Consider the following 11608-nt stretch of genomic DNA (forward strand, 5'->3'; position numbering starts at 1 on the left):
GAAAGATACATTCAAATTGGAAAAAGTGCAAAGAAAGACTACTAGCATGATCAGAGGAACAGAGAACCTACTTTACAAGAGAAGTCACGCTTCTTCTATCAAATGAAGGCTTTGGGGAGATATGATTTTTGTCTATAAATACATGAGAGGGATAACAAAAAATTCCTCTCCCTCCTGGTGTTTAAGGGCCACTATTGGCACAAGAATAACCAGATATAAACTGGCCATTAAACAACTTTAGGCTTGAAATTACATGAAGGTGTCTAATCATCAACGAAGTGAACTTCTGGAACAGCCTCCCAAGAGGAGAGTGAGGGCAAAAAATCTAACAGGTTAAGACTGAGGTTGTTAAGTTTATGGAAAGGATATTATGATGAGATTGCTTACAGTGGCATATGGCCCATCTGTGACTGTTATTAGCAAATATCTCCAACTGTTGGAGATGAACACTAGTTGGGGAGGACTCAATTACCAGAGAGAATTCTTTCCCATGTGTCCAGCTGGTGGGTCTTGGCCACATGCTCAGGGTTACCTCATCACCATATTTGAGGTTGGGAAGGAAGTTTCCGCAGGTAAGACTGGTAGAGACCTTGGTGGCTTTTCTCTCTCTGCAGCACAGGTTACAGATCACTTGCTGTTTGAACTACAATAAGTGGTGGATTCTCTGTAGCTTGAAGTCTTTAAATCAAGATTTAATGACTTCAGTAATTCAGCCAGAGGTTATAGCCATATTAGAGGAGTGAGTGGGTGAGGTTCTGTGGCCTGCGATGTGCAGGAGGTCAAACTAGATAATCATGATGGTCCCTTCTGGACTTAAAGTCTGATATATTGCCTCTAATTAAATTAATTGTGAGAAAGCTGATTTTTTTTTTAAATAGCTCATTTACACTAATCTTGCTTTAAATAAATCAAAATCCTCCAAAAATACAGGTAGAGGCAAGAAAGTCTAGTCTTATATATAACTATTTCAAGTAATCCAATATTTTCTTTTTGTCATTTATACACATTCAGACTGTATATAGAATGCTTGTTTATTTGACATAGAATTATTGCTCTTTTATGTAGTATTTTGTGACATAAATCACTTTGTCAAATCAGCAATTATACAACAAGGAAGACCTGTGCAAGTTTAAGTGAGGATGATGGGGAGGGGGGGACGGGAAAGAGGTGGGAGGGAGTATGTTTCCCAAGGTTTAAAGTTGAATGCCAAAAAGGTTATAGTCTGGTTAAATTGCATACCTGTCACCACAACTAAACAATATAATTTTGCAAGAGCCAAGTGTGTTTTAGAAATGGAACTATAACATCATTTGTCTGAATGAATCAGTTTCAATTATGTGGTTCAACCTGGTCTTACAATGCAAAAGGCTGGTCTGATCACAAATCCATTTATTCTGTTTATAAACACACTATATTTTATACAGACATATACGTATAAGACTTTACACAAAAAATTATCGTCATTTTATATGGAGAAGGGTTTAGAAGTTAAACAGTTAGAGTTAATTATCTGAGAGTTAGGTACACTAACTCTCACCTCTGCATTGGGACATTTCATATGGAGGTCAGTTACAGTACATTCCACTGTCTTTTGATACAGATTGCTGAGACAGTAGATTGTTTTAAAATGTCCAGTGGCAGATGGTAACTTCTGAAAGTGAGCAAATAGAAGTGGTATGAAAAGTTTTGCTCTGAATCAATTTACAGAAACAGACAGAAGTCATATTACATTTGCCCCCAAATAAGGTAGGCAACAACTAGACTATCTTCCCTAAGGAATCTTCACTGAAAATATCCATGAAAGAAGCAGAAAGCATGTTGGGTTACTTCCTCAGCTCAAGGTCAAGTTCATTTTAATTTCCCAGAATAGTTTGGATAAGAGTCAAGAACAATGCCAGTGGATGAAGACTGCTTGTTTATAAACGCAGCATCTAACCTGGACTCACTCTACAAAGATTTAGGTATAGCACCAGGCACAGAGGGTTGTTTAAATGAATTATTTAGTCCTTGTGAAAACTGCCAGACTGACAGCTCTGAATACTCAAGTTCTCTATTTTTCCATAAGCAGATAGCCAAATTAATTGAATTTATCTTATCATAGAGATTACTCTGAGGTCTGAAAAGCATTTAATTGGGAGACAACCCCATAAGAATGAAGCAAGTACAGCATATAAAAGAGTTTGCACACGAACTTCAGCATGCAGCATTTGAGTGTCTATACCTAAACAGTGGGAGCAGAGGTGGGATAACTAGATTATGTAGAGAACTGTTGTACTGGTGCCCCTATGAGCACTTATTTTTCTTATAGAAATCTATTCTTTTTCCATGCAGACTGTGCAAAAAGGCCAGAAATTTGCCAGGTCTCCCTTGCTGGGGATTCCTCCAATACAGAGAAAAATAACTGTTTTAAATAATGGTGTTTTAGCTTTTTTTTTTTTTTTTTCCAGACTAACTCACCATTTATTAAAAGAGTCATCAGTCCACACCTTTCTGTCCAGGCCCAAGGCTTAAACACCAATAAAATTTTAGATCTACAATTCCCTTTACACACACTATAACAATAATAGGAAAAACATGTTACAGCACAGACATCGCTAACCAAGACAGAGAGAACACTGTATACCAGCACTGTTATTGTAATGCAGATAGACTCTCTGAAAATAAAGCAGAAATCCAGTGCTCACAAGCATGGGGTTTTTTAAATGACTGGTTATCCACAACTTTGTGTTTGTTTGTTTGTTTAAGGAAAAGCCCAAGTGGTTGGCAGTCTGATGGTCTCACCAGCCACTGCTACCTGCAGATCAGAATTTTAGGATGGCCTTAAGATTCTCAATACGCAGTGTCCTTATAGGTTGAAATAACACAAAGGTAGCACTCAGTCTCTTGGAAAAGTATGTACCTGTCCTTCATGCTTGTATTGTCCATATTGAAGCCTGTGATGCCTGTAGCCATTTACACTGCTATTTTTACCCGTGCTAGTGCAGATATGTCTACCCGAGCTAAAGTCACACCTCACGATCGTGGTGTAGACATATCCCTAATAGCTGGCCGACAGACAACAATGTTGCCTTCAAGTCAGTGACTGACCTACCAGGCCAAAGATTAAGGGAAAATGTGAAGAACACACACTGTGAAACCTCCTTGGGCAGAACTATATTACTTAAATAATTGGGGAGAGGCTTCTCTACTGGTTACAAATTGCCGGAGCACTGGGCTGCATGGCTGTGACTAGATTTTGCCACCCTACATTCTTTATCCTAGTTGTCTATAACATGGCAAATGGATTTTTAAGGTGATCCTCTCAGTTTTTAAAGCCCTTAAATGTAGTAAGGTCACATCCCATTAAAATCTTTGCCATGAGCCTTGTCCTGTGCTCTGGCATGACCAACTTTGTAGGAGCTTCGCCACTGAAATTGAGCTTGATTACCTACCAATCCTGTTGGCTGTGGTGCAACCATGTGCACCCTCTCCATTCCTCCCCACTTCATAGACAAGGTCTCTAAAATCGTTAATGTTTTCAGATGCTTCCCATTTAAAATTACTCTACGTGCCTGTGTGGAAACTTCTGATTTGCAGAAACGCTGTGCACTCCCAGCTGCCACTGAAGTCAACAGGAACTGTGCTTTGAAGATATGAAGCATTACATAATGTTAAGTACAATGGGGATAACGCTACTATCCCTTCACTTCATAAGGATGCTTTGAAAATAAATTCATTAATGTTTGTGAAGCACTTAGATACAGTAGTGATTAGCACCACCAGCTTTTCTATCTTCAGATCAAGGTTTTAATAGTATGAAGCAAATGAGGCCTGGGGCCACATGATGAACAATGAGAAGACAACAAAATATTGCATAGCTGCCAATTAAGTAGGAACCATCCATCCTGTGCACAGAATGAAACGAATCTGCGGAAAAAATACTATGTGATCATAGGATAGAGACTAATCATACTAAACATACAAAACTGTGCCAAATTAAGGTTGCACAGGTGACTTTAGTTCTGGCATTCCTCAACTTTTGAGTACTAGACTTTGCAACTGTAACAATAGCAAAGAATCCTGTGGCACCTTATAGACTAACAGATGTTTTGGAGCATGAGCTTTCGTGGGTAAGTACCCACTTGGTCGGATGCATGTGGGTATTCACCCACGAAAGCTCATGCTCCAAAACATCTGTTAGTCTATAAGGTGCCACAGGATTCTTTGCTGCTTTTACAGATCCAGACTAACAGGGCTACCCCTCTGATACTTGACAACCTTAACAACATTCTTTTAATGTAGGGTTTGTTTAGGTTAGATTTTGTATAGTATATATTAAACAGAAGAAAAGAAAAGAAAATGTAAAGTCACAAATAATGTTATCTTAATTTTTGGTGAGCTGGAATCCACACAGAGCTATTAAATAACCATCCAGGGGACAACAAAACAAACTAATACCTCCTGTTATCAAGGTGTGCAAAGAAAGTGTCTAAAAAAAAAAAAAAAGGAAAAATAAGAAAATAGTTACCTTGTTACAATAAAGCATCCAAAGTTCATACAGCCTCTCTCTGGATGCCATTCCTTCACCTCCTCTTCTCTCCTTTTACAACAATTTGTGTTCAAGATCCTACCATGCTCAGTTTATATTCCAAATTGTTCCTCCCGTATGTTTTTGCTTTTGTATTAGAATTCTGTCATACCCCAGGTGGAAACAATGTCAAGGACGAAAACAAATGGATCTCAATGTACCTCCTGGGTAAACAATGCTGCACAATTCAACCCACTCAAAGGCAACTGTCAAGTAGCTCCTCCTCATCAATGGCACTTCAGCATTAACGTCGGAGAGTAAAAATAAACTTTTCAGGCTTATGTTGTGGGAGAGAAATCCATATTTAAACACTGGAGACCTCAGGAACTAGATAGAGACAATCTCTATTTCTCTTATCAGTGACACTATCTCTAACAAGGAACCAATTGGTTTACAACCTTCACGATCTTGTGTTTTGCAGCTGAGTTAAACAGGAAAAAAACAGGATAAAGCTACAAGGCAGAGAATACAATAGTCTTGGAGGTGTAGGGGGGAAAAAGAGCCAAACAATATTAATGTGGATAATTGACCTGTAGAAAAAAAGAAATAAATTATGAACCAAAAACACAGATACACAAATCCTATATGCTGTGCATCTTATTTCTAGACTCTCATAACCCTCCCATCATTTTAAAAGTTAAATTAAATCTCTATATTAAGTTTACAAAATTAACTAAGGTTTGTTGCCTGCTTTGTTTTTGATTTTTTCTTTTTTCTGTTCCCTGAGACTAGACAGGCAAGCAGAATACAGAACATCAGTAAGTTAAAACCCTCCCACCCTATGCCCAAAGCCAGGCTGTCTCCTGAGAGAAAGTCGCAAATTAAGAAATCTGCTGCTCCCAGGTCTAAGGGCCAAAACATAGCGCTGCTTCCTAGTGTAGACACAGCCCAAGAGTTTCCCCCTCAAACCCCAGCTGTAAAGGTAACAACAAACCTCGGAGGGTTACAAATTGATAAGAGCCGATAAAGGGCAAGCGGGCAGAGACCTTGCCACAAACAGCGATCGCTGCTTCGTCCCCCTCTGGCAATGCCCACCCGCCCCATGTCTGGTGACCCCCTGCTCCCCGCCGCTGCTGACTGCCTCTAGCCCCACTCCCCGCACCCTGCCCCCGGGGCAGTGATCTCTGAGGCGAGGGGCCGACTCCCTCTGACACTCGCCTCCTCTTTCCAGCGGTCCCGCCGCCGCCGCCGTTTGCCTTGTCAGCCGCCCCCGGTTCTCAGGTCTAGGCTGCGCCGGGCCCTGCTGCTCCCCACCCCGGTAGCTTACCCCGGGCGCAGGGGGCGGCCGGCCTGGGAGCGGCTCCTCTCAGCGCGCAGCCGCTAATGCAGCTGCCGGACACAGCGCGGCGCAGGGAGGAGGCCGGGCCCGGCCGAACCGTCCCGCCCACATTCCAGCGCAGCCCGCTCCGGCCCCGCCCCGCCGAGCGGGGGAGAGCGGGAGGAGACGCCGCCATCTTGACTGGTGGCAGGACTGTGCTCCCTTGGCTCTGCGGGAGCCGGGCACCGGGCTGGGAGGGGTCCAGTCAGTCGCCAGGAGGGAAGGGCCTGTCCCAGGGAACCATCAAGCTGGCCCTTAGCATAGGTGTCTCTGGGCCCTTCAGGGGACCTGCCTCCTCAGCTGACTGCCTGGAGGGACAAGGCAACATCAATGTTAAGGAACGTCCCCAGCCAGCACCCAACAAACACGCAGCAGGCGTGGGGTGTGGGAGAGGGGCTGAGGGGGGCAGACTGGAAGCATCAGGGTCCCTGTTCGAGCGGGAATTCCTGTCGAAAACCAGACACCTGGCAGTCCTGTAAAGAGTTGTAGGGGGATACATCCAGAAAGCACTAAAAAACAGCATTTCTGCTAACACAGCTTTTACTGTACAATGCTTAGCTATATGGAGGAAAAGATACCAATGGTAGCAAGGGTTTTATACATCATTTGAAATAAAAGTATTTAATTATGACATAAAACAAGTATTCAGTACCTTGAGGTCTCCATGAATGGGAACAAAATATTGGAGATGCAGAGAAGTCAAATAATTTAATCACATACATCAATACCAGAAAAATCCTGTTCTCACACTGCATACAGGTCCAGGATTCCAGTTTATGGACTATAACAGTAATAAAAAACACGAGTTCCAATATCTGAAGCAGGCTTTTCGAGGATTGGTTTGGGACATATTGGCTATTATCAATTAAATATTCTTACCCCTTTTCTACTTTTAGTCTTATTTGAAAAATGTCCTGTATGTATGAAACACCAGTAGTCTCCCATCATCTGCAGGTCATATAATCTGTTGCCATTTGAAAGTAGTTTAGTCCCCATTTAGAATGGGTTTTGGTTCTTCCAACAGTTCTTTTTTAGCCCATAGGACTTTCACTTACTTCCTTTTGCTATTTCTCAGGCCTGTTCTCAAAATATCGGTCTTGTAGTATCTACCATGTTAAAGCAAAGCTACCACAAGTTTCAGAAAGGAAATAAGACTTTTCTTAATAGTCTTTACTCTTATCCAGCTATTGTTTAGAGAGTTTAGTTGATAGTGACACTGTTTACATTGTTATATATTACTGCAAAAGTCACGCTCTCCTTCAAAACACAGAAATAACCAAGTTGTTATTTTAGTACATGGTATTTCCCTAACTGATTAACAGTCAGGTCCCAATCCAGTAAACAATGGATCTGCTCAGGTGCATAAAGTTAAGCAGATGCATAAATGTTTGCAGAATAGGAGCTTTACTGCTTAAGTAAAGGCTATTTGTATCAAATATATGCACTTCAAAATAAAACTTTGTCAAATAAAGGTTATTATATTACAGCAAGATTCCACAGGCTCCCTTACTTTTTGTATTTCTTTTCCATTGTTTACATTTTGTGATTTTATTTCATTATTACAGATTTGTCATTTAATTCATTTTTTACATTTTAATTTTTATTGGCAAAAGTAATAAAAGTAAAACCATTTTTAGAATTGTTTAATGTAAAGAATATGTTTTTATATGTTTTGTAAAGTAACTTAACTGGTTTGCAAATATTACAAGGGCTAGATAGCTTACCACATTCAACAGCATTGTGGGATCAAATCACTCATTTCAGAATGAATGGGAAGACTTATTTTATATCTATCATAAGAAACCGGACAGCTTATTTGTAATATCTACCAGTGCACATCTAATTTTTTCTTCCAATTTGTTTGCACTGACTACTCTCCCCCCACAAAACTCGAGGACAGCATAGTCGAAAGATTGCAGAGTTCATCCAGAAAAAAATTAATTATCCATATAAAAACACTGTGATACTTAAGGCATTCCTCAGAAATAATTTATTTCAGTTCACTGGGACAAGTTAGACTATTTTTGTATTTGGATTTTTTGTTCTGGAGTACATGCCGTGTTACTTTATTTTCTTCCATTATGTTTCCACGTTTACTATGTTTACTTCTGTTCTTTCACATATATACATCATTTCTGTTACTACATGATGCATGGTTTTTCAAAAACTTTTTAATAATATGGCACACATTTTAATACAGACATCTTCTGTAACCACCTCTCCTCTCATCTCTGACTCTGTAGAACACCTTCCTTCCAATTTATGATCAACACACCTCTGTGGCAACTAAAGCAATTGCTTACATAGAAAGTTAATATTGGGGGGATATTTTAATTTATTTTAAGCTGTCTTTATTGTAGTTTAGCAACAGAAATAAGTAGGAACCAACACATGCAGATGCTGTTCATGAACCTTTGTTGGGGCCTAATCCTGCACTAATTGAAGTTTATGGCAAAACTCTCTGACTTTATTAGGAGAGGGTCAGGACTTTAGAGAGTATATTGCTGCTACCTATGGATTGTATATTTATTCAAAATCCAATAAAAACATTTAATCAGAAAAAAAGAAACTATGGACAAATGTATATATCAGATTGTCTGCAGTTTCTGCTACCAAATTCAAGAATTAGTATTCTCTAGTCCAGGGGTCGGCAACCTTTCAGAAGTAGTGTGCCAAGTCTTCATTTATTCACTGTAATTTACAGTTTCGCATGTCGGTAATGCATTTTAACATTTTTAGATGGTCTCTTTTTATAAGTCTATAATATATAACTAAACTATTGTTGTATGTAAAGTAAATAAGGTTTTAAAAACGTTTAAGAAGCTTCATTTAAAGCTAAATTAAAATGCAAAGCCCCCAGACCAGCGGCCAGGACCCGGGCAGTGTGAGTGCCACTGAAAATCAGCTCACGTGCCGCCTTCAGCACCCATGCCAGAGGTTGCCTACCCCTGCTCTAGTCAAAAGTAAAGGAAACAAGTTTATAATATTACCGAGTTTATGACTGATTCACACAGCAGATCTCAATGGTTAACTGTTTAACATAAAACAAGCAAGATAAGATAGAGCCAATAGCTCAACTGAATGTTACAAAGTCTTTAATCACACAATCTATTGAGTTGGTGGTGCTTCATAGAATACATAGTTCTAAGAAAGTCTATTTCTTTAACATATCCAAGTTTCTTTTTCCTTTTCCTTTATTTTAGGAACATTCACATGGAAACAAGATCTTTGCTTCTCAGAGAATGGTTGGAATGGTTTTGTGCAAGCTTCTTTAAAATTAGTGTTACAGAGAAATGACTAATTTTGATCTTTTAAAGAAAATATAATTTAGGATTTTTGAAGTCCCCATAGGCTGTGCCTCCTGCTGATATTTGCTATTTCTCTTATCAGCAGAAGGCAGCAGAAGCTGCCTGAGGCTTGCACAAACAGCTTGGAAAGAACTACTAATATCAGTGAGGAAGGGGACACCTGCTCAACCTCACACACATCCTTTAAAAATCTGGCAGCCTAAGAACTAAGCAGCAGCCCCAGCAAATAGAGGCGGCTGGCTGAGTAGGAGAGAGAAGAGGATGGATGAAGATATATCCCATCCAAGCAGTCTGAGGAAGGGGCTGGGAAAGAACTTCTCTACTCTAAGTCAAATACAAGGACAGCTGGGCAATGCTGGGGAGTTCAGTCAGCTGTTAGTGCTGAGCTCCCACTTCCTCCTGCTGCCACTTACAGAGCACCCATTAGCCCTTCCATCCACTATGGTGAGGGAGAGGAAAAAAGGTAGGGCCTGTATAACGTTCTTCCACCTCCTCCCCTCAGGGATTTTTCTCTTGCACCTGCTGGATGTGGGGGTGGGGACTCCTTCCCACACCAACACTGTATTGTTTACATAGCTGTTGTTTGCCAGACAGCTGCACCCTCAGGCAGTGTCTCCTGCTTGATTCCTGATGATGATATAACAATAAGCTCTCAGCAGGGTATGGGGAAGGGGGGAAAAATAGGGGCCAAAAACCCACTAATATATACACACACACACACATTTATTTAAAAACTGGTTATTCATTTAATTTGCCACTCAAACAGAAGTGGTATAAATTGTTGGAGTCAACTTTAAAGGGTTTTGATGCCTTATTAAGTGTACTAATTCCCATCCTGGACTTATAATCCATTTTGACATGATTGGTTGCTGTGTAAATGATTATGATGTTACAAACAAAGGAGTAGGCTTTCAAGCTGTGAATAAATCAGCAAGAACAAATAAATCCAAAAGAAACAAATCTGGCATTTTCCTACTGACAGCTTCATAATAACAAGGAAAGAAATGTTTTAAAATATTTGCAAAGAGACTTTTGTGCAGCAGCTTTTCAAGAACTGTTTTTTGTTTTTTTTTTGGTTTGTTTGTTTTTTGCATTAAATGAGTTGCTTCAGTCTTTAGTAAACATTAGTGTTCATATTGGTATCACTTGAACGTACAAAAGAATTACTATACCAGCTCAGATCAGAATAGTGGTCCATCTACCAGCAAGCTGCCTTTGATAGTTGCCAGTACCAGACACTCTGGATTAAACTGCCAATCCTCCCCCTCCAGATTCCCGCCCACCAAGGAAAAATTATGGAATAACTTGCCTGTAAACAAAGTTTCTTCCTAACCTCCATCAGTTAGTGGATGGCTTATGCCCTGAACCATGAGGGTTTATATCCCTTGTATATAAAAAAGATAATATGACTAGTTTTATTTTGAATCCTATTCAGTTCTTGGCTTCAATACCACCTTGGGGCCATGAGTTTCTCAGATTAATTATGCTCTGTGTCAAAGTATTTCCTTTTTACAGTTTTAAAATTGTTGTCATCAACAAGGGCACACAGGATTGCTCAATTTACCTTGTCTATACTAATCTTTGTTTTTTATACCTTTGTATACTAGGTTTTCAGCTGAGTTATCCAGTACAAAATATGGTATTGATCCACAGAATAAATACAGCAAGGAAAAATGAGGCATATACGTTCCCACATTTCCTATCAGTGTGACAACCTTGTTCTGTCGACTTTCTATAGTAGTGAGAACATATTTACATATTCAGGTCTGTTCAGTCTGTGTCTTACCTGATGAGACTGCCAACAAAGATATCAATTCGTGACAGTTTGGAGTTGTGCACTATTTACCAACTAACCTGAAAACAACATTTCATTGCACGAGCAAACAAATCATCATATTTTAAATACTTTAGGTTTACTACCAACTGGATTTGAACCAGAAATCTGGCCTGTAACTGCACTAGAGAACTGAACTATTGGGAACTGAGTGGATGGAATATTTATGAGTTACCAGTAAAAGACTGTATGAAAATACATATGTAATTTAGAATGAAAATGATCCAATAGTTATTTATCAAAGAATCACCTGAATTCATACTATGAACAAGTTAGACAAGTTTGGTGTGGTTTTAAAAAAAAAAAATCCATTACAACTGCCCAGCATTTCGGGAAATCAGACCCACAATTTCTTCCAGTATCTCACCTCTGTTCATATGCTCCTGTCAGTAAATTCTCTGTTGCCTCATTTTAATTTTCTTTGTTACGATGATTCAAGATACAAGAGACTTCAGTGCTCTACTGGATGTTTTTAAGTGATATCTCTCAGGATTAGTTTTCCTCTGACAACAGAATGTCAGAAATATATTAATTGCTCATGCACAAAACTGGGTCAGCTAACATGTGGAGAACTCTAAAGC

The 11608-nt window shown here is 39.6% G+C and overlaps 1 protein-coding gene across 4 annotated transcripts in view; it reads right to left on the reverse strand.

The window, feature by feature from the left end:
- The window catches only part of NBEAL1 (neurobeachin like 1), a 141334-nt gene extending 135385 nt beyond the window's left edge, over nucleotides 1-5949 (reverse strand). For 2 of the 4 annotated variants that reach the window (XM_032775343.2, XM_032775342.2), the window contains exons 1-2: nucleotides 5835-5949; nucleotides 4508-5097 (exon numbers count right to left, since the gene is read on the reverse strand). In XM_032775343.2, the coding sequence (XP_032631234.1) occupies nucleotides 4508-4558 (51 nt within the window). In that variant the 5' untranslated portion in view covers nucleotides 4559-5097; nucleotides 5835-5949. Of the gene's footprint in view, nucleotides 1-4507; nucleotides 5098-5725 lie in introns of all 4 variants that reach the window. The other 2 variants (XM_075069994.1, XM_075069993.1) reach the window with 1 other exon arrangement.
- Between the last annotated feature and the right edge of the window lie 5659 nt (nucleotides 5950-11608).

Source organism: Chelonoidis abingdonii, chromosome 10 (assembly GCF_003597395.2).
Source record: "Chelonoidis abingdonii isolate Lonesome George chromosome 10, CheloAbing_2.0, whole genome shotgun sequence".
NCBI lineage: Eukaryota > Metazoa > Chordata > Testudines > Testudinidae > Chelonoidis > Chelonoidis abingdonii.